We start from the raw sequence: 15,770 nt of genomic DNA on the forward strand, positions 1-15,770 counted from the left end.
TTCTAAAGAAAACTACATATTGATTCAACGTTATTAGACTCCTGTTCAGTAATTTGAACCAATATCGTATAAACTTGTTATAATAGAGCATAAAATCATAGTATAAAACTCGAAAAGATTACCAAGATTTGTTTTTAACATAAACACACACGCACACACACACCAAAAAAAGAAGTAAAAGAAAAAATTGAAAATAGCGGGTCTAGTATTTTAACGTTTTATAACGATATTTACTTTTAAACGAAATTATTTAATAATCTTTTAAAAAATTGATTAAATGTTTAACCATAAATTCAGTAACTTAAACCACAATATTCTCCTAATTTACTTAAAATCATATCAATTTGTTAATTTTGTTTATGCTTCCGTTATTAGTTGACTAAACGCAGATTTCAGTTTTATCAAAATATAAAAATAAAAATTTAAATTTCAAGTAAAAAAGAAACATAATTGTTAAACGAATATCCAAATTTCAAGTGTTTACTTGTTTTATTTAAAATGGACCCTAAATAAGTTGCCTTAATCGATAAAGGTTTTTAAAATCTATTTTAGTTGCATTATTTGTTTGAGAAAGATGCAACTATGCAATTTTTTTGTGTTTATTCTACTTCTCAAGCATAATTTACATTTAATCAATTAAAATCAAACATCAAATCATTTAAATAAAAGCAATCGCTGATTTTTTTTAGTAAATTATTATTTTTGTAGCCTATTTTAAACCGAAATAAGCTATTTCACCAAGTACTAATTAAAAATGTCATTACAATAGCAAAAATTTATAATTCATCATTAACCTATACATTAAATTATGAGATATTATGCATCATTTTTCATTTAAAATTCTGTTTAATTACTATAATTAAAATATAAACAAAAGCTATTATCAGTGCTTTAAAGCTCTTTAAAACAAACATGTTTCTTTATTACGCCAACACACATTTTTTTATTTTGTTTTGTTATGCACATGAATTAGAGTTGTAGTCAAAAATATTAGAGACAACGCTAATAACAAGAACTAATATCACAACAAAAGTAGTGCTCTGAACTTACATATGGGAACTATTACTTAATTTATTTGGTCGTATGCTTTGAAACGATTTGGTCTAATGCTTTGATGTTTTGTAAAGAAATCCCTTGGATTCATTTTAAAAATATTTTAACTGAATAAATGACCTTGTTTTAAGAAGAATTAATGTATGTTATTATAATTTATGTATGTTATTACTATGTATGATGTATGTTATTACTATTATAATGTTATTTATTTTTTAATTTTTTTTTTATTTTTTAAATTTAATTAATTGAAACAACATTTTCGGTAAAAAAATATACTTGAAAGAATTTTATTAAAATATTTTGATTAAAAGTTTAATACGAAATACATGAAATTTCAAAATTACAAAACACCTTCTTTCGAAATTAGTCATTAAAATTAGACATACAAACTATATTTTAGAAGTAATTTTTTGCAAAAAAAAGAAATTTATTGCAAAGTATAATAAGATTTCTTCCATAAAGGAGAATTTTTTTTGGAAATATTTTTTTTTAATCAATGACAATTTTTTGAATAATTGTAGTAAATTAATGAATTTAAATATTATCAAAATATTTTTAAAAAAACCCTTTAAAATACTTCTAAAACTCATCCATTGTGTTTTACAAATAAAATCTGTTTCACATTTAAATTTCAAAATGTCAAATGAAAAAAAAGATGTGTTAAATGAAAATTCAATATTTAAAAGACAAAATGAGATGTACTGTTATTTTTTGACACTTTTTAGTTGTATTAGTCAAACTCCAAAAGTTTGGTGCTGTATATGCATTAAATATATATAAAAACATTCTATAATTAGAAAAAGTATGGAAAATTGTAAAGGTTCTCATCGGGGTGCATTCCTTTATGATAGCGTTACAACGACATATATATATATATATATACTAATATATATATACATATAGACTAACTACATATTGGTTACGTCTTAATCACTCAGTCAAGATAATCTGAAATTGAATTATGTTGAATTAAGGTTGTTGAATTGAATTAAGCCTTCATCTGGGAATGAACCATGTTCTTCACTACGACAGCACAGTACCTTAATCACAGTGAATTGTTTCACAAGATTGATTATATTCCTTGTGAAATGATTAAAAAAGAGCACAGAATTGAATATCACAATAATAATTTCATTTATCTATTTTATACTACTTTTTTAAAAGTGCCATCTGTAAATGAAGAACTAAAGAGCAATTCATATTTCTAGCTGGGTTTACTTAATTTTTCAAGAACCATAAAATATTTGAGAGAAATATTTTTTTTCTTTTCATTATAAGAGCAATAGTAAAATTTTACTTCTTGAATCACGATTTAAACAGTACTTTTATCTTTATTTAAAAATAAAAGTAGGAACAATATATATTTCAGTTTGCTCGATTTATCTGTTTTTTACAGTTAATTAAATTTTCATAAATTTAATTAATTTTTAAAATTCATTAAATAAATTTCTAAAAATAAAACTTTTTGTATAAATAACTATTTTTAAACTGGGGAATAATTTCTATTTCTTATTTTAAAAGTGCAGTAATTAGTTATTGATTCATACTTTGTTTTAAATTACATTTCATCGAAATATACCTTTCCACGATAAATGGTTATTGCCACATATAAATCTGCGACTGCTTAACCAGACTGATTTCAACACATCTCCTATTTTTCACACCAAGTTCACACATCCTGTTTGGTAAATTTTCATCGTTGCTTCAACTAACGGCACCCTTAGAAAATAAACAATAAGAAACATTGTCTTCCGTACCCCACCCCTTGTTCTTTAGGACTAACTTCCCCCATATCTCGACCCCCATACAGCTGCTAAAATTGATATAAGGCATGGACCACCCCGGTCTAAATCTTTGAATATTGTTTATTTCCATAAAGCTTCTGCCAAGGCTCTTTTCTTTCGCATTAAACGTGATGGAATAGTCTTACCGTTTATTATTCTAAAAATGATTATTACTTTTTCTTGAGTGGGTTTTAAAACTAAAATAGCAATTGCATGGAAGGATTTATAATAGAAACTTTTCTTTTGTTGTGTTTAAAGAAGCAGAGGAATGTACGCTTAGAAAAAATATGGTCAATACCAGAACATGGTTAAAATTACAGTATTTCTGGTTAAATGGGAACACAAAAAAACTCAGTATTTTCTTACCGAAGTGGTTGGATAATAATTTTGGTTAAATTTACCATAAAATCTATTGTTATGATTTGTGATAAATTTATTAAATGAAACAAATTTCGGTAATTTTATCATGATTTTTTTGGAGCATGGCATAAAAATCATTTATTCGGTTGCATTTGCTGTTCAGTTTTGTATTTTTTACTAAATGTTTGGTAATAAGAACTACGATTTTGAAAACCAGAATATATGGTAAACCATTACCATATTAGTGACGAAAATACCAAGTGGAAATTTATAAATACTATATATTTTATTTTCATTACGTTTTTTTTTCTCACCAGAAATATTATTACTATACATTACGGTAATTCTACAAGTTTTTTTTTGCTCCGCGTAGTGATTCAAAGTAGTGTCATGACATTTATATGCTTCATTTTTTTTTTTTTTTTTTNTTTTTTTTTTTTGGAAATTGATCTTTAAATAAGTTTGTAAGCTTAGAGATGAAACTTTCTGTTTTCTACGAGAACGTGTTAGGAATTAAATTTGAAATTACAACTTGAAGATAAAATTTTTTTATTTTTTTTCTTGTATGTTTCTGGATATTTGGGGAGAATGCATTATTAGTTTTAAAGAAATTTACAACTTTAATATAAAATATTAGAAAAATATTTAGTATTTTTTTCAATTTTGTTGTACTATGAAAAATGCATTAAAAATTAAATGTAAAATTAGAACTTGAGTATAAAATCTTTGAAAAATTTTTAAGTTTTCAGATAGAATGCTTGGGAGGAAACATATTAGGAATTAAATATAAAATAATAACTTGACTAAAAATTGTTAGGAACATTTTAGCATGAAATAGTTTAAAATAAACATGAATATAAAATATTTGAAAAAACAATCGTTTAGGAAATTGTTTGAAAAAACAATCGTTAGGACGCAATCGCTTAAGAAAAATAAGTTTAGAATTAATTATAAATTTACAACTTGACTATGAAATATTTGAAGAATTTTAGCAAATTTAACAATGCGTTTAGGAAAATATGTACTAGGACTTAAACATAAAATTACAACTTGAATATAAATTATTTGAAAAATTTTAGCCCCCTAAATTATCGTAAATTTGAAAAATTTACGATAATTTAGGGGGGAAATGGTTTAAGAAAAAAATTAAAATTATTATTAAATATGCAAATAAAAACTGTAAATAATTTCAATATGTTTTTGGATAAAAACTGTTTCTACTTTTTGAGAAAAAAAACTGTTAGAAGTTACGTCATGAATTTAAATTTTTTTGAAGAATTTTCGCATGTTTCTGGGTGCGATCGTTTAACATAAAGAGTACTATGAATTAAATATGAAGTACAACAGAAGAAATATATTGTTTGAATAATAATTATACATTTCTGGATACACTCAATTGGGAAAAATTGTTCATTGAAATTAAGCATAAAACTACACCTTAAGTATGGTTGTATTTGGATATTTACTAAAGTTTGAAAACTTTAAATATATTTCTAAATACAGCCATATTTGGAAACAAATTTATTTGGAATAAAATATAAAATGGTTGAAAAAATATAGTCTGAACCATTTAGAAAGAAATGTACTAAGAATTGTGTACAAGTTACAACATGTGTATGTAAAGAAATAAAACTTTTTACACATATCTGATCATTTGGAAAAAAATTTATACGGAACTCAGTACAAAATTATTATAAAAATGTAAAAAGCTTAAAATTATGGAATAGAACATTTGAGGAAAATGTATTTAGAATAAAATATAAAATTGCATACTAAATACAAAGTATTAGAAAAAATTAAAAAAATTTCTTTTGAGCGGCTTGATCATTTAAAAAAATTGTATTTGAAATTACAACATGAATACATTACAACAATTATAAAATTGCAACATGAATAGAAAATTTTAAGACATTTTAGCACACTTAGAAAAAAAAATTGGTAAACTTAATATACAGTATGGTAATTAAATTTTTAATACCATGATCGTGGTAAATAAAACCAAAATATATGGTATTTAAATCACTTATTTGGTAATTTTTCTGTTCATATGGTAAAGATTTACCGGAAATTCTGGTTTTTTAAATCATAGTCTTTTTATTACATATTAAGTAACAAATTGAAAACAGAATAGTAACTTTTACCAATTTTATGCCATGCTCTAAAAACTAAGATATATTATTATATAATTACCAAATTTTACCACATTTATCAAATTTTAACTCTAATTATACACCAATATTTTATTATTAATTTTAACAAAATCTTTACCAAAGCACTTAAGTAAAAATTACCTGCTTTTTGGTGTTCCCATAAAGCCAAAAAATTGGCAAATTTTTGCATATTCTAGTAAATTTAACCACATTTTTTTCTTAATCTAAATTTCTGAATGCAGTCATTTGGAGACAAGTGTTATCGGAATTAAGTATAAAATTACAGCATGAATTGAAGATATTAATATTAATAAATTTTAGTACGTTTCAGGATTTGATCATTTGCTTTGATCAAAAAGAGAGCTTCTTGAATTGTTTTATTAATGAATTTTCAACATTTTTGTCATTTTAGCAATAAAATTACAAAACACTCTCTTTACCAGACTTAAAACAATCTATCTATTTATAATTTCCTGCTCTTTTTAATTTCTATCATCACATTTATTTCAACAATAATATTCTAACTTCATGTTTAAAAACACAACAGTTGCTGATTTAAACCGGGTCTTTCAATAATTTGCAGATCTTTCAATAATTTTTTAACATTTTTGTCACAGTAAACAATAATATTTTAATTTCCTGTTCAGGGACACTATCGATATCGGATTAAATACATATGTAACTTTCTGTTCGTTTTTATTATTTTATTCATGTTAACAATACAATTTTTTTTTTCAATTCATCTTTAAGAACATTACTGATACCAGATTAAAGATTATTTTTTACAGTTTCTGACCTTTCAATGAATTTTTAACATTTTTGTTATATTAAACATAATATTTTAATTTCATGTTCCATGACACTATCGATAGCAAATTAACAACGGTCTTTAGTCTCATAATTTTCTACTAATTCTATGAATTTCCACCATTATATACATTTTTACAATACGATTTTAATTTCTTGTTCAAAAACATTACCGAAACCAATTTTAAGGTTACTTTTTATAGTTTTCTACTCGTTCAATGAATTTGTAACATTTTGTCACATTAAACAATAATATTTTTATTTCATGTTTAATGAGACAACCGATACTGAATTAAAGACAGTCTTAAGTCTTGTAAATTTCTACTCATTCTATAAATTTCTTTAACTTTATTAATTTTATCAATACTATTTTAACTTCATGTTCAGAAACATTACCAATACCAGATTAAAGTTTGCTTACAGTTTTCTGCCTTTTCAATGAATTTGTAACATTTCTGCCATGTTAAACGCCATATTAATTTAATGTTTAAAAGCATTACCGATCCGGATTAAAGGTTACTTCTCATAGTTTTAGGCTCTTTCAATAAATTTCTTGCATTCTTAAATTTTTGACAAAATATTATAGAATTTCAAAAATATTATAGATTGCGAATTAAAAACGACATATTTTTCTTAAAATATTTCACTCTTTATGTATGAATTACCATCATTTTATTCACTCTCCCAAAATAAATTTAATTCCTTGTTACATTACAGATATCGGATTAAAGATTTCTTCTTATAATTTTCTGCTATTCAATGAATTTTTTACATTTTTGTCATTTTAATACTGATATTATAATTCCTAATTCAAACACACTGCATCGATACTTTTACCAACAGATTTGCTTTTAACCTATAAAGATTTCTCTTTTTTTTTTTTTTACTAAAAAGCACCTTTCCATCATGGAACGACACTTTTCCATCACCATGCATTTGCCCCTCCCTTACACAATTCATTAACACGACATTCGAAGAGACGGCAGAAAAGTGTGCGCAAGTGTGGAGGGAAAAACACGCCAGTGATGAGAGCGAAGTTGCCACACCCCGTAACATTCTACTAGCTCCACCCATCTTCAGAATACCGAAACTTCATTTTATTCTGAATTATTCAGACCTGTACATTCGATACCGCACTGTCGTCTGCAACCGAATATATTTTTCGCTATAATCATGTGTAGTAATTAATATTTCTATACGCATTTAATTTCTCTCAATTCTTTTAAATCTTTTGCGACAAATAGATTTCATAAAACTAAAAGTCATTTTTATGCAACTAGAATTCCAATTTAGACTCGTAAATGAAAAATAAAATATTAGTCAAAATTTAATAAATAGTCAATGGCGAGTTTGACAGAGCCGAGATTAATTCACTATTAATGTTGATATTATTACAAATTGCATTCGAAAAATAGGAGAAATTTTTCCCAAAATTTGAGCTAAACCATTTACATTTTCTAGTCAAAACAGAAAATTGTTCATTAAAATGCAAGTATGACGCTTGTTTTGAAAATGGTTTGGACATAACTTTATGAAACATTTTCTGTATTACAAACGGAAATAATTTTTTTCTCGAACACATCGAATTCTTATAAAGAAAAGAACCTGATACGTTTTTGCTGATACTGTTGACGATGTTTAAAACTAAATAAAGTTATCTGGCAACATTAAGCCCTTCAATTATCACCTGCATCTCGGAAGCACCCTTTTAATCATCTGCACCCTTCTCAAAAACGTCACAATCTCCAGTACTAAAAGTGCTAAAGAGGTCTGTGCACTGTCACTCGAGTAAGGATATCGACCGCACAAGTCGACCCCCTTGTCACACACTCTGTGACCCTTGACCCACCTCTACTTGCTACGCGGTGAACTGAATCGGGGGTTTCGAAATCAACAACCGATCGCTCAACCCCCGTACTCCAAGAGCACTTGTCAGAAACAACACCCACTCACTGTACTTCCGAAATCGAATCCCGGGGCTCCGGCATGGCATTCAAGGAGCTCAACGGTACTTCTTTTTCCATCTTCCACATTTTGAAGCAGAAATCACAATTGGCACTGAGGAATGGTGTGCAAGATTCGGAACAAAGGACACTCGCTGGACTGTCCGGTAAGACAGTGGAAAAAGATCCGTTGGATGCAGGCATGCATCGTAAAGCGTTCATGCAAGGGATTGTACCAGACTATGAAGATGAATACCATTCCTCAGAAGATAATGAATCTCTGAGCAAGTATCAAGTTTGCGATCTGTCTCCGAGATCTTACAGAGAGAGGAAATCTTCCAAAGAAATTGAATCTGCACATGAAAGAAAGAAGGAAGGGAGTAATCTTCGACGGTATGAGTTTGGCTACAAGCACAATCTACATTTTTCTGAATCCGATCTTGATCAACAAGAACCAGGTGAGAAACCATTCTCCTTTATTTTCCTTTCACATAAAAATTATTAAACTTTTATCATATCTTATGGGTAGTTTCGTATCAATCAATCAACGCTGTTATTTCAATGAAAGAATGTAATCTATGAATTCATAACCATTTTTTAAGAAGAAAATCGTTGCTTTGACTATGTAAGTTCAAGTTAAAAAAGATAAAATTCAAGGAGCATAAAATATTTCATTTTTCGGTTTAGTTCATTTTATTAATAAAATATCTCTTAAAGCAGTGTATTATTGTATAAAGCTGGTTAAATGTTGTGAAATATAAAATTATGTTTTAAAATTCAGAGGTAACATAGAAAGGGAAGGGAAAAAATATATCATTTAAAGCTATTAATTTTGAAAGATTTAATATTTGTTATTTTTAGAAGCTCATTCCATTTAATTATTGTAAAAGTTGCTAATTCCATTTAAATATTGTATTTAATATTTGCTTTAATTTAATGCAAATTTATATTGATTAAAGTTAAATGTGTTAAACTAGATCATTAAGCTTAATGGCAAGATTATTTAGCTGAATAACAAGATTGTTGCGCTGAATAGCAAGATTATTAAGCAAAATAATAAGATTATTAAGCTGAGTAACAAGATAATTAGGCTGAATAACAAGATTATTATGCTTACTAATCAAAATCTGTAGATCAGCAGTTAACATCAAGTTTGTAATTCACCATTAACTAATCATACCATTTATTTACTTTAACAAATGGGCTGCATTTTTGTATCACAAATTAGTTAAATAAGAAGATTGGGATAACTATTTATTTCAGGTATAAGAAAAAAGTATTTAATTTATGAGGTTGTAAAATGTTTAGATTTATAACCAACCAAATGAAATATTTTGCATAATAACCAATTATTATGCATAGTACATCTCCTAATGCAGCTAATTTAAAAATTGGAGAAAAATAATTAATGAAAGCTAATTTATTTCTTTTTTTTAAACTAATTGGACATTTTTATTTGGAAAATGATACTTTTCTGTACTTTTCTGTAAACTCCAAATGATCAGAAGGTTCACTTCAGTAATAACAAACAGATTTTTTTAAAATATTTTGTTAAATTAAAAAAAAAATTGTAACTTTTGTTTTTTTACGAAATTTTATACTATCTTTCAAATTAGGTCTTAATTTTATGATTAGTTAAATCAAAATTTGAGGAAGATTTAGACTCATTTATTTTTGTGAAACAACCAGTATAAATATTAATTTACTTATTTTTTAGATTCAAAATATTTTAATTATGCTTTTTACTTTTTATTTTATTATAAAAAAGGCAATATTAAATGAACTTATAATTTCATCATTACAAAAGGTGAAACAAACAAGGAAGACTAGATTCTTAAATATATAAATTATAATTTTTGAGATAATTAGTATTAAAGATAATAAACGTTAGAGTTCTTCAAACTAATTCTGCCTTTTGATGATAGTTGTCTACGATCATTAACTTCGAATACTTTAATTTAATACAATTGATAAAACTTTGTGAATCACATAAAAAGAAAATGTATAATTTAGCAGTTAATTTATGGAACAAAATACCAGATTTTTTCATAAGTCACTTTCTGAATTTAAGAGTAAAGATTATAAATATAGGTTTTAAATTTTGCTTAGAGCTTAGAGTTTACCTATTAGTCGATTGTGATGAAATTTTTATATTTCATGATCTTTTAAAGCACGAAATTATAAAACATGTCATTTTAAAATTTAGTTTTAATTATTAATACAATTTATCAATTTGTTTTACATCTTTTACAAATATTGCATCTTTTTTGAGAAATTAAAATTGAAAACTGAAATTCAACAATTTTTACTTCAAATCGAAAAATTAAACATATCATAATTAATGTTTAAAGATTCAATATCTGGTCAAAATTATTTAAATTCTTATTTCGAGATCGCAAATTGAGTGAACTAATCAAAATATAGTTTATAAAAAAAAGCAAAGTATTTTTTATATGAAAATAATAAAATAATAATTAAGTTATTAATGAAAAAATATCTATGCCTAGTCTTCTGATAGCTCTTTAATATTTTAGAATTAAAACTAACATTCACTCTTTAAGGAAATTTAATGAGCTAGCTTGCATGTGATTATTACATATGAAACTAGACAGAATGACAGATATAAGATGGAGAATACAAACTAGACAAATTTAAAAAATTTTGAAAACTTTTAACAATAATTAATATTAAAAAACTTAATCATAATCAGTTAATTCTATCTCATACAGTATTGTATAATGTGTGAAATATGTATAGCTATAGCATACGATAGTATTTTTAAAATTTGATTTTGAGAAGAAATAAAATTCTCTGAGCATGCACATACGTTAAAGAATATTATATTAGAAACTTTATTCCCTAAACATTACATTTCATTCACTTTTTCTCAAAAACTCCATATTATTTCAACCGAAGATATTTTCTTTAAAAAAAAATATTATGTGTCATTTAACACATCAGTTTGTAATTTAATGAATAGTTTTGCTCTACAATTTATAATGAATCATTTAGCAAACAATATAAAGTTTAAAGAAAATTTGAGCAAATTCTTATGATATTGTATAATAGAAGTAAATGATTGCTCGTATCATTACTGCATATAATTTTTTTCCAAATCTCATGAAATGCTTCATATAAAAATGTTCTATTTACATAAAAGTAATTTTTCCTTAACAAATGTTGAAAGGTTAATTTCTGTGTTAAACTGGAGTATCCCGAAGGAAAGGAATTTGTAACTTTATGTGTGAATTTCTAGTTAAATAATAACTGCTTTAATGCACATAAATAGTAAATTTCATATTTCTAAGCAAAAAAAAATTTGGTTGTTTAATAATTTGTTGCGTTGGCTATTGTACTTTTTATAGATACTATCGATAGTATAAAAAATAAACTTTAAAAATGGTTTTATTTCATAAGTTTTTGTTCCACCTTATTTTAGCTGTTTTATGTTTATTAATTTATTTTTTCTTAACTAACTTAGAAAACTTCGAGCTCCATTTCTCATATATTATTTTTGTCTGTCCGACAAATAAGGAGCTCTTGAAAGAACTTATGGTTCATAAACTTATTATTTTCAAAGAAACGTGTTTTAATAGTTTCAAGCTCAATCCAAGTTATTATGAGTAACAATAATAATACCTCAATTAAACATGAATTAATAATAATCTTATCCCTTATTTAGCAAAATGAATATGTTCTTTTTCATACTCAAAACAATGGATGGAGAAATGAACAAAAATTAATCAAATTTATAGTATTTGAACCCTTAAAAAAGCTTAAACGCAACTTAATTGTTATTTTAATTGAAATGATTCATAGTTTAAAGGGGGAAAAAATATTGTAAAAATAACTTAACATCTGGTGGGGATTGAAAAATAAATTCTTAAATCTGCAATTAGACGTCTACGAAAATTTTTGATTTTTAGATTGCATATATTTAAAGCAAGTAATAATTAAAATTTATAGTGCTTTAAGTTTTGGGCTGTTAAATACACCTTAGTTTTGATCAACAAGTTCTTAATTATCCTTGTAAATTTAAGTGGCATATTCAGATAGACAAAAATTTTGGTTTCACTAAACTTTCACTAACTTTCATTAAACCAAAATAATATAAAATTAAAATCTAATTGTCTAAATATCTTCACTGAAGTGCGAAATGATACAAATTGATAAAAAAATTTCATTCCCAATCAAAAATTTTTCGATAATTGATTTTGTAAATTAAAGAAATTTCAATGATGAATGACTGTGTTTCTGTTAGATCTAAATAACTGCAAATAAATGCAAACTTGAAGAATTATGGTTTGGAATGTTGGGAAGATTTTACTTTTAATCCAGGCGGTGTTTCATTATATATTTTATAACAATAAATTATCAGAGGGCCAAATATAATATTTTTCACATATCTTAAATTTACACAAAATAATGAGAAAAGAATGAAAAATATGATTAATAAAAATTCAGCATCAAAGGATTAAAATAATATTATATTGCAGAAATTCTATTTTTACACTGAGAAAAAAAAAGTATGGTCAGAACTACCAGAAAATGGTTAAATTTACCATGTTTATGGTTTCATGAAAACACCAAAAAGCGATTTCTTAATAATTTAGTTATATTGACCATAAAGTATAGTGTTATAATATGTTATGTAAATTAGTAAGAGTAACAAAATTTTGTAACTTTATTGTGATTTCTTAGACCCTAGTCTTAAACCCATTTATTCTATAAAATTTACTTTACAGTTTTTTTATTTATTACTAAATGTTTGGTAAAAAAAACTATAATTTTAAATACCAGACTTTCTGGTAGACTGAGACCATATGAACTAAAAAATTATCAAATCAATGGTTTATGAAGTTCATATTGTTTGGTCATTTACCATACAGTTCGTTAATTTTAGTAGAATTTTTTTCCCCATCAAATGCTTGATAATCAATTACTATAGTGTCGTAATAGTTTTATGTAATAAAATTTATAATCTGGACACATTTATTTCAAATTACGATAATACTTATCCGATTAAAATAATATTGATCTAAATCTTCAATTTATAGGTGATTCAGTGACTACAACTACCGTGGAAGACACGACAATATCTGCCGCCTCCAAATCCACCAACGACGGCACAACATATGGCCGATCAACATCGTCACCAAAGCCGCGGAAGAAACGGTCCAGAGCGGCGTTTTCCCATGCACAGGTGTTCGAATTAGAACGCAGATTTAGTTGTCAGCGCTACCTGTCGGGCGCAGAAAGAGCTGATTTGGCCCAGGCACTGAAGCTGACAGAAACACAAGTCAAAATTTGGTTCCAGAACAGGCGATACAAGACCAAACGCAGACAATTGCAGCAAGAATTAGGTCATGCTTTGTCTCCAGCAAGGAGAGTAGCAGTTAAAGTTTTAGTCAAAGATGACCAAATGATGTATCAGCCTGATGAGATGTCACCTGCTCGTGCCCCCCTATTATACCCTTCTTTTCCAATGCCCGGTTTTGCCCTGAGTTATTTGTACTCACCCTGGCTTTTTGGTTGCGGGCAAGGGACCTTGCCTCATCCTCCCCCGCATCCAATGTAAAATCAAAATATTTCTTTAGAAATAGAAAGCCAAAAGAAAATTTACTAGTCGTACTTAACAATTCAATTGGCAATAATCACGAACTTTGTAAATATGGTTATTTTATGTGCAATTTTGCTCAATTGTTGTTTTATTTCCTATTGTCTGTTTTAAATGAAAATTCCGTTTAAGATTAAAATTCATGCTCGATTATTGCTTATAAATTAAGATCATAGTATCAGGGAGACTGGAAAGTAATGTCGTTTCGGAGCATTAAATATTCGTTAGTATTAAAAAAACAATTTTTGTTTTTTTAAAAATCCATTTCGATTTACTCTTGATCCGGCATTGAAAGATTGTTAATAACGAGGGTAAATACATTATTGATTAGAAATAAAATCTTGATAACAAATATCAAATGCACCGAAACGACATTACTTTCCGGTCCTCTAATATTAATTAATGGTCATAGTTGTTATGTTTTGGATTAAAATCTCTCTCGCACGGCTCCCCTTCTCTCTGTTTTAAGGATTAGTTTATTTTAATATCATATGCGGATAGAAAAAAATTACACTTAATTCTAATAAATATTGTATTGATTTTCTGACTACCTAATTATCTTTCAATTGTTTCCCCTCAAGTCTTGATTATTAACACATTATTTATCTGATATTAACTAAAAACTAGTTATTTTTTCAGTTTCTGAAAGAGGTAACAAATTATTTATTTAACCGCTCCTTAAGAAAGTGCGAAAAAAATATTTAATGTTAGGTTATGATAATCAAGTGCTTTGAAATTGCATCTTTCAAATTAACTCTTTGTGTGGAAAAGGAAAAGCCTCGTTTTATTACAAAATTTAAACTGACAGGTAATATTTAATATTTAATGATGCGTGTTAAAAATAGCGTAGCTTAGAATCATATAGAGTAAAAATTAATTGTTTTTAAAACTTTTTTTTTTTTCAATCTGGTACTAAGAAACAGATTCGAGAAAAAGATTTTTTCTATGTAATTTTAATATTATTAATAATTTGTAAGTTTAAATTTTTTCTTTTTACAGAAACTTCGCAAATACTGTCATATATGTTACTAAATAGGGTAACAAACAAGACATTTTAAAGAACATAATTTCAAAAAACTAAATTATTCAAAAAAACATAAAAATTCCATTCTTATTTAGGCTATAAAATCGAATCATTTAAATTATCCATCTAGATAACTAAAAAAATCAACAAACGATTATAGCATACATGATATAGCAAAAAAATTTACAATGAGAAAAAAGTATACCAGAATACGAACAAAATTCGCCGTTTTTCTGGCTTTATCATGATACCTTAGAACAGGGCACAAAAATAATTTATTCGGTAAAATTTATTTTTCAGTTTCGTATTTTTTACTAAATGTGTACTAATAAAAGTTATAATTTTGAAAACCAGGATTTCCAGTAAGCGATTATCGTATGGGCGAAGGTATTACCAAATAAATGGTTTAAACGAACATTTTAATTAATGACTCCATAGCTCTGTTTAAGTTCATCCATTCCTTAACAATGATAATTTTAGTCAAGAATAACAATAATCATTCTGGTCGGGGAAAATACAAATTATTCCGGTCAATAATAATAATAAATAATTATCATTAATTCTGACCGAGAATAATAATAGTTATTTTAGTAGAGGATAATTCTAATCATTCTGATCAAAAATAATAACAATACACAAGTGATACTTACTCTGAATGAAAGTGATAATAATTGTTGAGGTGGAGGATAATAATTATTCTGGGCAATAATAATAATAATTAATTAGCATTAATTCTGATCGAGAATAATAATAATTATTATTATTCTGTATGAGGATAAAAATAATTATGCTGGTTAAGAATAACAACAATAAACAATTAACATTAATTCTGATCGAGAATAATATAATTATCATCGACCAAAAATTTTAATCTATTTTATATTACAATACATAATTAAAAAAATTTATATCAGCACACTACGGTATTTATAACATTTCATCGGTATTTTTCTCATCAGTATGTCTTAATAGGACTGTTATGTTGTATAAGTAATACTCCTCAAGACCTATAGATGATAACTTTATAAA

General features: G+C 26.1%; 1 protein-coding gene across 1 annotated transcript; it reads left to right on the top strand.

Moving 5' to 3' along the window:
• The first annotated feature begins 8,009 nt into the window (after positions 1–8,009).
• Positions 8,010–14,923, top strand: LOC107441141 (homeobox protein Nkx-2.6). Its single transcript, XM_016054296.3, has 2 exons — positions 8,010–8,558; positions 13,158–14,923. The coding sequence occupies exons 1-2, from the start codon at positions 8,144–8,146 to the stop codon at positions 13,676–13,678; spliced, it is 936 nt and encodes a 311-aa protein (XP_015909782.2). The 5' UTR covers positions 8,010–8,143; the 3' UTR covers positions 13,679–14,923.
• The last annotated feature ends 847 nt before the right edge of the window (positions 14,924–15,770 follow it).

This window comes from Parasteatoda tepidariorum, chromosome 2 (assembly GCF_043381705.1).
Source record: "Parasteatoda tepidariorum isolate YZ-2023 chromosome 2, CAS_Ptep_4.0, whole genome shotgun sequence".
NCBI classification, from domain to species: domain Eukaryota; kingdom Metazoa; phylum Arthropoda; class Arachnida; order Araneae; family Theridiidae; genus Parasteatoda; species Parasteatoda tepidariorum.